Source organism: Plecotus auritus (assembly GCF_963455305.1).
Source record: "Plecotus auritus genome assembly, chromosome: 4".
Classification (NCBI taxonomy): domain Eukaryota; kingdom Metazoa; phylum Chordata; class Mammalia; order Chiroptera; family Vespertilionidae; genus Plecotus; species Plecotus auritus.
This window is the reverse complement of record NC_137775.1, coordinates 70,335,738-70,346,989: the sequence shown is the minus strand read 5'-3', so window position 1 is coordinate 70,346,989 and position 11,252 is coordinate 70,335,738. Positions and strand designations below refer to the sequence as shown.

The following is an 11,252-nucleotide window of genomic DNA, read 5'->3' as shown; positions in this document are numbered from 1 at the left end:
ATCTTTCAGGTCATCTGGTCAATGACTGACGAATTAGGAGTTCACTAAACAATAGATTAAAAAGTAAACGAGAGCGAGAACTGAGGGAAAAGAGTAAAAGATGCTCAATCTTTGTATACGATAAGAGATCTTCCAAGAGACCTAGTCCCTCAGATTTAGATATATAAACTAAATTATTCCCTCATCCCACTTCAGCCATGATTTGGGGGTTTAATTAACACGGGCTTCAGAGTAATTTGGGCCGTCCGTGCTTCCTGCCCTCCTCTGTCTACAAAAAAGCCCGAGCCACCAGCTCTGATTCCGAACACGGGAGGGCGGAAGCCCCGCCCCACGACGAGGCCCCGCCCACACACGGAGGCCCCGCCCGTCCGGCACACGTAGTCCCGCCTCCTACAGGAGGCCCAGAAACGATTGTGCGACCGGGCGGGAGTCTGCGCTATGGCGGTCGCGGGGTTTCTAGGTCGCGCGCCGGCTACAGCGTGGAGAACGGCAAGTAAGGCTCCCGGCCCAGGAGCAAGGGTCGCGGGCGGGGTCCCCGGCGCCGCGAGGAAGGCCTCCCGCAGGGGAAGCCGCGGGTGTCCGAGGCGTTTGAGGGTGCAGAAGGTCGCCGAGCTCCTTGGTCACTCCGCTCGGCCACGCGCGCCTTGGCCCAGGCAGGTGCCGTGTGGCTGGGACCTCAGGGGTGGGACTGGAGCTGGGAGATCCCAAAGCCCTTCCCACCCGGCCACCTGCTTCCTTCGGGCACTGCTCTGACCAGGAAGGACAGACAGCAAACGTTCCTGGTAGTGTATTTGGGAACTGGCTCAGCGCACTAGACTTCGATGCTTGTGGCAAAAATGGAAAAGTGGGCCCTTTGGGAATGGGAGTCATTCGTGTATTTATTTATTTACATCACAAAGGATTTGTGCAGTTTACACTATGAAAAAAATTGGAAAAGTGCAGAAGTGGGCCAAAGGCAAATAAGTATAATAAAAATTAGATGAAGCTAGGAATTGTTAATGCAGAGGAAGTATGGATACTTTGAGTAAAAACCAGTATTTCTTAATCCCTTTTGGTTGGAAATTTTCTCAATATATTACAGACTTAACCCACAGAGTATGTATGCTAAGCGTAGTTTTAATTTAGGACATCTGGGAGAAATTGTGTTGTGTAAATTGAAAACAGGATTACTACCCCTCATGCTCGTGGTTCCCAGGTTTCTATGCAGTTGGTTTTCCTTTCTGTAATAATTTCTTCCCAAGCATATAATTTGTTAAGAGTGAAAATTTTAAATGGTCCAGAATGAATAATATAAAAAGTGAAAGTCCCACGTTATCCAAACTCCAAGGTAATAACACTAACATTTTGTTGTATTCATACAACAACCCTTTTTTTAAAATATATATTTTATTGATATTTTACAGAGAGGAAGGGAGAGGGATAGAGAGCTAGAAACATCGATGAGAGAGAAACATCGATCAGCTGCCTCCTGCACACACCCCACTGGGGATGTGCCCGCAACCAAGGTACATGCCCTTGACCGGAATCGAACCCGGGACCCTTCAGTCCGCAGGCTGATGCTCTATTTACTGAGCCAAACCGGTTTCGGCCAACAACCCTTTTTCTATTTTATTTTACTTGCTTTTTTTCAACTGTGTATTTTGAGATTTATCCATAGTGATGTTAGAGTGGTTCTCAACCTTTCTAATGCCGCGACCCTTTAATACAGTTCTTCATGTTGTGGTGACCCCCAACCATAAAATTATTTTCGTTGCTACTTCATAACTGTAATTTTGCTACTGTTATGAATCGTAATGTAAATATCTGTGTTTTCCGATGGTCTTAGGCGACCCACAGGTTGAGAACTGCTGCTGTAGAGCCTAAGACCATCGGAAAACACAGATATTTACATTATGATTCGTTAACAGTAGCAAAATTACAGTTATGAAGTTGCAACGAAAATAATTTTATGGTTGGGGGTCACCACAACATGAGGAACTGTATTAAAGGGTTGTGGCATTAGAAAGGTTGAGAACCACTGTGTTAGAGGTTGTAGTTATTTGCTCAGTTATGAAAATATATCATACGTTCTTCCATTCTCCTCAATGAGCATTTGGATAATTCTAGAAGCACCAGGTTTGGTTGCTACACATTCTTATATGTTACTAGAGCCCGGTGCACAAAATTCATGCACTGGGGGGAGGGAGGGTGTCCCTCAGCCCAGCCTGCACCCTCTCCAATCTGGGATCCCTCGGGGGATGTCTGACTGCCCATTTAGATCGGGCCTAAACTGGCAGTCGGACATCCCTCCCACAATCTGGGACTGCTGGCTCCCAAATGCTCGCCTGCCTGCCAGCCTGATCACCCCCTAAACCAGCCGTGGGCAAACTACGGCCCGCGGGCCGGATCCGGCTGTTCTATCCGGTTCTCTTGCTCTCCCCTCCTCTCCTTTACTTTGAATTTATATTAGTTCACACAAACACTCCATCCATGCTTTTGTTCCGGCCCTCCGGTCCAGTTTAAGAACCCATTGTGGCCCTTGAGTCAAAAAGTTGGCCCACCCCTGCCCTAACCACTCCTCTGCCAGCCTGATTGATGCCTAACTGCTCCCCTGCTGGCCCGATTGCCTCCAACTGCCCTCCCCTGCCGGCCCGGTCTCCCCCAACTGCCCTCCCCTGCCGGCTTGGTCACCCCTAACTGCCCTCCCCTGCCAGCCATCTTGTGACCACATGGGGGTGGCCATCTGGTGGGAGGGTGTGATGGTCAATTTGCATATTACTTCTTTATTATATAGGATGGGTGCTCTCATGCAAGGAATGGAATTCCTGGAATGTAAGGTATAGGGCTGTTCAATTTTACAGTACGATGCCAGTTATAAAGGCATTCATTGTCCATTCTTACTGGCAGCTTACACTTCTACCAGCAATATATGAGTTCCTGTTGCTCCACATACTTTCCAACACTTGATATCATCAGAAATTTTCATTTTGGTGTGACTGTAGGATGCTGAAATAGTATCTTACTGCGATTTTGCTTCTCTATGGTTAGATAAATTAAAAATCTTTTCAAATTTTGTTAGCTTTGTTCTGAAATATCTTTGTTTTCTTCATGGATTGTTTGTCTTATTTATATTTTTTACATATATTTGAATACTAAGCCTTTTTTAGTTATGTAAGTGGCAAATAGCTCAGTTTGTGGACTATTTTTGTGACTCGTGTGGTATCTTTTTTTTAAGTCATGTAAGACAGTAGACAGAATACAGTAATGAATATGTACAATCACGCAGCTTCAAAAGTGTCTTGATTCATAATTTTATTTTAATCTTATAATCCTTTTGTTTATTGTCAGTGCTTTGTGATCTTGTCTAATAAAGTCTTTTCTACCCTAAAGTCTTAAAGATATTTTTCTATATTTTCTTCTGAAAGGTCTATAGTCTTGTTTTTTATATTTAAACCTTTTTTTTTTTTTTTTTAACCAGGAATTGATTTTTGTGTATGGTGTAAGGCAGGAAACCAATTTCATTTTTTTCATAGCAATAACCAGTTGTCCCAGGTCCCTTTCTTGCACTGATATATTACCAGCTATTCATAAATCAAGTTTACATATAGCCCTAGCTAGTTTGGCTCAGTGGATAGAGTGATGGACGGCCTGCGGACTGCAGGGTCCTGGGCTCAATTCCGATCAAGGGCACATACCTAGGTTGCAGGCTGAGGGGTGCGCAGGAGGCAGCGGATCAGTGATTCTCATCATTGATGTTTCTCTCTCTCCCTCTCCCATCCTCTATGAAATAAATAAAAATATATTTAAAAAAATAAGTCCCTAATTTAAATAAATAAATAAATAAAATACATCAAGTTTACATTATATATATTATATATGTGTTATGTATATATATAATCCTCTATAATAATAAAAGCGTAATATACTAATTAGACTGGACGTCATTCCGGACGAAGCTGGGGCTGGTGGGAAGCCCTGGTCTCGGGTACCAGAGGGAAGCTGGTGCCGGCAGCCGGGGGAAGGAAGGCTACTCTTGCACAAGTTTCTTGCGTCAGGCCTCGAGTATATATATTCATGGGTTTATTTCTTTGGCTCTCTTTTCAGTTTCATTACTCTATTGGTCTGTTCATGTACTGATGCCACCTGCCTTTAATAACCTTACCTTTGTAATTAATCTCGATATTTAGTAGGGTAAGTCCTCCTATCTTGATTTCCAGAAGTGTCTATTCTTGGGTATCTGCTTTTCATATCAAATTCTTTTTAAAAATAAATAAAATTCCTGTTGGGATTTGGTTAATACTGCTCATTATTTTTGTTTTTATTGATTTATTATTTTTTAAAATCTTTATTGTTGAAAGTGTTATGAATGTCCCCTTTTTATTCCTCCATTGGCTGCTTCTATCCAGAACCCACCTCCCACTCCAGGCCTGAATTCACCACACTGTTGTCTTTGTCCATGGGTTATGCATATGTGCATATAAGTTATTTGGTTAATCTCTTCCCATCCACCCGTCCATCCTGCCTTATTTTTGAGATTCCATAGTCTGTTCCATGTTTTATATTTCTGGATCTATTTTGTTCTTCAGTTTATTGTTTTTTAGATTCCACATGTGAGTGAGATCATGCGATTCTTGTCTTTCTCTGACTGGCTTATTTTGCTTAGCATAATACCCTCCAGGTCCCTCCATGCTGTCTTAAAGGGTAAGAGATCTTTCTTTTTGACTGCTGCATAGGATTCCATAATGTAAATGTACCACAGCTTTTTAAAAAATACATATATATGTATTGATTTCAGAGAGAAGGGAGAGGGAGAGAAAGATAGAAACATCAATGATAAGAGAAAATCATTGATCGGCTGCCTCCTACACTCACCACACTGGAGATCAAGCTCACAACCCGGGCATGTGCCCTGACCAGGAATAAAAGTATATTTTTAAAAATATTTTGAAGATTTCCTTCCACTCTCTCCTATCTTGTAATGTTTCTATTGAGCAATCTGATGATAGTTTAATAGGGTTTCCTTTGAATGGTACAGTCTTGTTTTCACTGGCTGCTTTGAGAATTCTTTCTTTGTCATTAATTTTTGAGAGTTTGAATAAAATGTGTCTTGGAAAACATCTTTTTGCATTGCTATAATTAGGTGTTCTGTTACATTCCTCTATTGGAAGTCCAGTTCTTTCCATGGGCTTGGGAAATTCTCATCAACTATTTCTTTTAGTAGGCTGTCTGTTCCCTTCTTCTTTCCTTCTCCTTCTGATATACCTATTACCCTTATGTTGCTCCCTCTGATGTAGTGAGATAGAGATCTTTCATTAAAAACAAAAACAAAAAAACTCTTAGTTCTCTCTTTTCATCTCCCTGGGTCATTGCTAGGTTTCTCTCTTTAAGGTTTTTAATTCTCTCTTCCATCTGGACTGCTCTATTTCCAGTGCTCTCTCATGCATTCCTCATTTCATTTATTGAGTTCTCCAGCTCCAGAATTTCTGGGACTCTGTGAGACTTTCATGAGAAATGGATTGAAAAATTATTTCTCCTCAGAGAATTTGCTTCTGTTTTGCCATATGTCTGAGAGCACTTCAACTTGGGCCCACTTTACAGTAAGATGCCCCTCTTGGCGGGGGAAAGGGAGGGTACATGTGCCACGCAGATAGTGTACAGTCAGGAATAAACAAAGATGTGGTCAGCCAAGTGGTTTCAAAATATCAAGAGGGGCTTCTTTTTCTGCATCTCCATTCAGCACCGATACTGAGTTGGACATGTTTCCTTCCTTAACTGTTTTCTTCATTAACTGGAGGTTTTCTTCTTGCCCTTTGACCAGCAGCATGAATAACACGTGGGAGCTTGTTAAAATGCAGATCTCAGGTTCCACCCAGACCTACTCAGAATCTGCATTTTAACCAGCTCCCCCAGGATGGTTATGTGTTTTTAAATCTTCTGGCTCATTTTCTTTTCTTCCCTGAGTGCTGGCCTCTATTTCCCAAGCTCTAGTGGAGAAAAAGACACAGACTATGTAATAGTTTAAGTGTGTTTACCTCACTGGACTGCTTTTTTATTTTATTATTATTTACTTCCTTAAAGGCTCTTTCTTGGATTGGAAGTTTTTTGTATATTTTTTACTTTTTCAGGTGTTTTATAGCTATATGGCTTTGGCATCTTAATTTATCAAATTTCTGAAAACAGAAGTTCTAAAAAGTTGTGTTTTGCAAGTTTTTTACTTCTCCTTTGTATTACTTAAGGAAAGGGCCAAGCTGCTCTAACAGTCCTGCCAATGAGAACAGGCAGGGCCACTCTGCTTTGACAGGTAAATATTTCTTGCTTTACTAAGGGATCCAGGTTCTTTTCATCTTGTTGCTCCACCATTTGTAAGGTAGTACCAACAGTCAGCCAATATGCAACAGTAGAGTTTTGCTAGTTATTTACAAGTTGTGTGTCTTCTGATTGATTGGACATATGTTCTGGTGAGCAGTGTCTATTTCATATTAGTTAAATATGTTAAGTGTCACCCTGGCCTGGGATTTGTTCTCTTCTGTGTAGTTGAAACTGGGTAACTGAGGGAATGGGGAAAGAAATTCAGGGCAATCAGCTTGTTGCAGAATTGAAGCATCCTAAAATTTGTACACATCACTTTCAGTCTCAGCCCTGTGGTCACATTTGGACACATGGCTGCTTGCCCAGAGGGGATGCTGGGAAATGTGATCTCTAAATGAGTGGTCTGGTGCTCAGGTTAATAGCAAGGGAAGTGAGTGGGAGTCCTAGAACTAAATAGGAGAAGGGAAAAGTGGCTATTTTGGATATTTATCAGTCTCTACCACATCTACCTAATGTCACTTTTTTTAGAAAATGATTTTGTTTATATTGAACAAAATTACTGTAAAAATAAAGTTATACCTGTCTCATCAGATTATTATGAGGCTTAAATAAAGTGTCATCTTTTCAGCTGCTAGCACAATGCCTGGCACAGAGTAGGCATCTAACACATCTCTTACTTTTATTATAGTTAGTATATTTGCATCACTTAACGGGTAAAATTTTTAGCCTCAGATTTTATCTATATTATAATTGGTAGCCAGGGATGTATTCTGTGCCATTTTTATGATTTTGCATAAACGCTTAGGAATTTCTACAGATTTAGAACATACCAAAATTACGTTTTGCACAGATTATCATTTTAGGCTTTTAATTAAGAGTCTTTCTAAAAATTTTCAACAACCACCAAACCTAAAACAAGAAGTGCTGATTTTAAAATATGTTTTTATTGATTTCAGAGAGGAAGGGAGAGGGAGAGGGAGAGAGAAATAGAAACATCAATGATGAGAAAGAATAATTGACCGGCTGCCTTCAGCACGCCCCCTACTGGGGATGGAGCCCACAACCTGGGCATGTGCCCTTGACCGGAATCAAACCTGGGACCCTTCAGTCCACAGGCTGATACTCTATCCACTGAGCCAAACCAGCTGGAGGGCAAGAAGTGCTGATTGTATTGTGTTGAGTTGAGCGGAGCACACAGTATTGAGTGGCTACTATATGTATTAAGTACTAGCTGATTTTTAGGCTTCAAAATTAGTTATTTATTGTACAATAAAATATACTTAATTAGCAACAAAATGCAGAGACTACTTATTAGCCAAAGTAGATGTAAACTGTCCACATTTAGAATCTTAATATGTAATTGTTGAATTCTTCTTTCTGTATATCTGTATTACTACTGAACTATCTTTCTTGCTTTACTAATTGGTGATAGATTTATTGATGAATAGATATTTGGGCATCAGGTGATGGACAGAAGTTTCTGTTATAGAGACTGCAAAAACTTGCTAAATTGCGATATAAGGTCAAATTATAAAGAATCCTATATTTCAGATAACATGACAAATTGATTTTAAAATCCTGTTATTTGGACTGAGAAAGTCCTTCAGTTGTGCATAGTTTATAATCACCATTTCCTAGATAGTCAACCATTATAAACCAAGATGAGATTATTATATGAAATATATTAATATAATCAGAAATTTAGGTTTGTATGTTTTCCATTTAATTTCTAAATAAAAATGCTGTCTTATAAGATATTATTACAGGTTTTTCACTTTAGCCTTTTGGTATATGTTTAAGTATTCTTATGAGGAGATAAGAAAAAGAAAATATACCTTAGCTATTGGAGTTTGGAGACAAAATAGTAAGTAAAAATTTTTAAGAAGTGTATTTACTTTAATATGTACAGAAATTTTTTTGGTTCACAGAATTTTTCTCAGCCAATTAGTATCATAAATATGAAGTATTTTATATTCGTGACCATGTAGGTGGAAGAAAACTATATTAATTCTGTAGACCATTGTCATAGCTTTATTAAAATATTAATAAAGAAGTTAATAAATGCAGCCTTAACTGGTTTGGCTCAGTGGATAGAGTGTCAGCCTGTGGACTGAAGGGTCCCAGGTTTGATTCCAGTCAAGGGCACATGCCTGGGTTCCAGGCTCAATCCTCAGTGTGGGGAATGCAGGAGGCAGCCAATCAATGATTCTCTCTCATCATTGGTGTTTCTATATCTCTCTCCCTCTCCCTCCCTCTCTGAAATCAATAAAAATTTATTTTTTTAAAAAAGTTAATAAATGCATCTGCCTGATACATTTTAAAAATTTTAGGAATAGAAGCCCATGATTAGAATCTCTATTATATAAAAAGCCTGTGGTCATCACACCATCATGCTGTAATGACCGATCAGCAGGAGGCTGTGTGTGCGGCAGGCACATGCGGGGGTGGGGGGGGAGACAGGGCTGCGTGCACAGCAAGGTGCATGAGGGTGGGCAGGGACTTGACTCTGGAGGACTTGAGTGGAGTTGAGGGTGGGTTTCTGGGTCCCGCTGAGCCACGGGACTCTAAGTCCTGGGTCTCATGCGATTTCGTGCGCTGGGCTCCTAGGTTACCTATAAGAATACAAAATACAGTCTCTTGTGACTTCTAGGGAATTCAATATTAAGTATTATAATTGAGAAATTCATACAAATTATTTATTCAGAATAATCTGATTCTTGGCATTTTTGGCATTGCTTCAGACAGGAATCAGTATTTAAAACTGATTCTACTATTTTGATAATGGTTAACCAGCTTATTTCAAAGCTCTTCTTTTCACACTGATAACATTGGTTGCCTCCAAGGAAAGGAAATGGCTGTCTGGAAGATATGGACCGAGGGAAGAATTTTCACTGTATGTCCTTTTCTACTTTTTGAACTTTGACAAATGTGGATGTATAAACTAAAAATAAATTAAGTAAAATTACTAAATTTTTAAAATAGAATAAATGAACAGCTTCTATTTTTCCACTATTATCACTCTGCTAGGATCCCCACTTCTGTGTCATTCTTTGAGGAAAACAAGTTCTTCTCAAGGAGAAAAGTCTGAGCCTATCAAACAACCCCTTAAGAAGCCAAACTTACCACAGGGTCGTTTTGATGCACCAGAAGATGATACCCATTTAGAGAAAGAACCACTGACCAGTAAGTACAGTAAAGCTGCTCACATTTCTTTTTTTTTTTTTTTTAATATATATATATATATATATTTTTTTTAATATATTTTATTGATTTTTTACAGAGAGGAAGAGAGAGGGATAGAGAGCTAGAAACATTGATGAGAGAGAAACATCGACCAGCTGCCTCCTGCACACTCCCCACCGGGGATGTGCCCGCAACCAAGGTACGTGCCCTTGCCCGGAATCAAACCTGGGACCCTGGAGTCCGCAGGCCAACGCTCTATCCACTGAGCCAAACCAGTTAGGGCTGCTCACATTTCAAGACTGCACGGTAGCTCAGTCATGGTGTCTAGCCTCCTAACTGCATAACTGTGCAACCTTTTCTTCAAAATTGACCATAATGCTTTTCCTATCTCTATTGACTGCTTTGTTCACATCTTCTTCAGGATTTCCAGATGATGTCAATCCTGTTACCAAAGAAAGAGGTGGACCCAGGGGCCCAGAACCTACCCGATATGGAGATTGGGAACGAAAAGGACGCTGTATTGATTTTTAAGCCACATATTCTTTAATCTCATTATCTTTTTCTGAATACATACATCTGAATTAACTTATTTCTGATTATTTTCTTTCTGTATATCCTTTAATCTTCTAATTTCTATAATGTATTTAAAAGTATACTAGTATATGATGGCTTTGGAAGAAAATATGTTGCTATAAGTTAGGAAAGGGAAAATATTTCTGCATTAACACATTAATTTTAACTTAAATGTATTGGGGGAATATAAGTGATGATTAGAATTGTACACTTCTTTCATCAGGTCTTATTTTAATCAGCTGTTTATAAAATGCAAATGTAAATAAAGCAACTTTTAAAAAATGATTGTATTGCCTTGTGCTAGATGATATTGACTTTTTAAATGTGAGTTAAGTAGTACATTATATTTGAGAAAGCCGCAGTAATAACAGAGCGTCTTTAACTTGGAGCCAAATTACTTGGGTACAAATCCTGGTTCTACTACTTACTAGCTATGTGACCTTGGGTAAGTTATTTAATTTCTCTGTTTTAGTGTCTGTATGTGTAAGTTGGAGATAAAATTAGTTCCACCACACTGAGCAGTTGAGAAGATTTAGTGAATAAAAACCTGTAAACCATTTGGCACAGTACATAGCACATACCTCTCAGTAATGTTAGTTGTTCTTAAATCATGAATGTATTTTGCCAAGTCTCTAGGCTTCCTGCAAGGTGGAGGAGGGGAGGGGGGGAAGTGGATTAAGAAACCAAAATTTGGCCAAAACCGGTTTGGCTCAGTGGATAGAGCGTCAGCCTGCGGACTGAAAGGTCCCAGGTTCGATTCCGGTCAAGGGCATGTACCTTGGTTGCGGGCACATCCCCAGTGGGAGGTGTGCAAGAGGCAACTGATCGATGTTTCTCTCTCATCGATGTTTCTGACTATCTATCCCTCTTCCTTCCTCTCTGTAAAAAATCAATAAAAATATATTAAAAAAAATAAAAAAAAAATAAAGCTTTAATAAAAAAAAAAAAAGAAACCAAAATTTGAAATACAGTGGAACCTCTGTTCTCAAACTTAATTTGTTCCAAAAGCAATTTGTTTGAAAACCAAATCATTTTTTCCCATTAGAATTAATGTAAGCCCTAGCTGGTTGGGCTCAGCAGATAGAGCATCGGCCTGAAGGGTCCCGGGTTCAATTTTGGTAAAAGGCACATGCCTGGGTTGCAGGTTCAATCCCCAACCCTGGTCAGGGCATGTGTCTCTCATGTCGATGTTTCTCTCTCTGTCTCTC

At 39.8% G+C, this 11,252-nt stretch overlaps 1 protein-coding gene across 1 annotated transcript; it reads left to right on the top strand.

Annotated features, from left to right (window-relative positions):
* Positions 1-366: 366 nt before the first annotated feature.
* Positions 367-10,333, top strand: SDHAF4 (succinate dehydrogenase complex assembly factor 4). The gene is made up of 3 exons (XM_080663706.1): positions 367-493; positions 9,316-9,471; positions 9,893-10,333. Exons 1-3 carry the CDS (start codon positions 439-441, stop codon positions 10,000-10,002), a joined length of 321 nt encoding a protein of 106 aa, XP_080519832.1. The 5' UTR covers positions 367-438; the 3' UTR covers positions 10,003-10,333.
* Positions 10,334-11,252: the final 919 nt, after the last annotated feature.

Bases quoted from the DNA above. Each gene is read 5' to 3' on its own strand.
- SDHAF4 (XM_080663706.1), top strand. From the start codon at position 439: ATGGCGGTCGCGGGGTTTCTAGGTCGCGCGCCGGCTACAGCGTGGAGA. The intron at 494-9,315 runs GTAAGGCTCCCG...TCACTCTGCTAG, and splicing joins TACAGCGTGGAGAACGGCAA to GATCCCCACTTCTGTGTCAT. The intron at 9,472-9,892 runs GTAAGTACAGTA...CATCTTCTTCAG, and splicing joins AGAGAAAGAACCACTGACCA to GATTTCCAGATGATGTCAAT.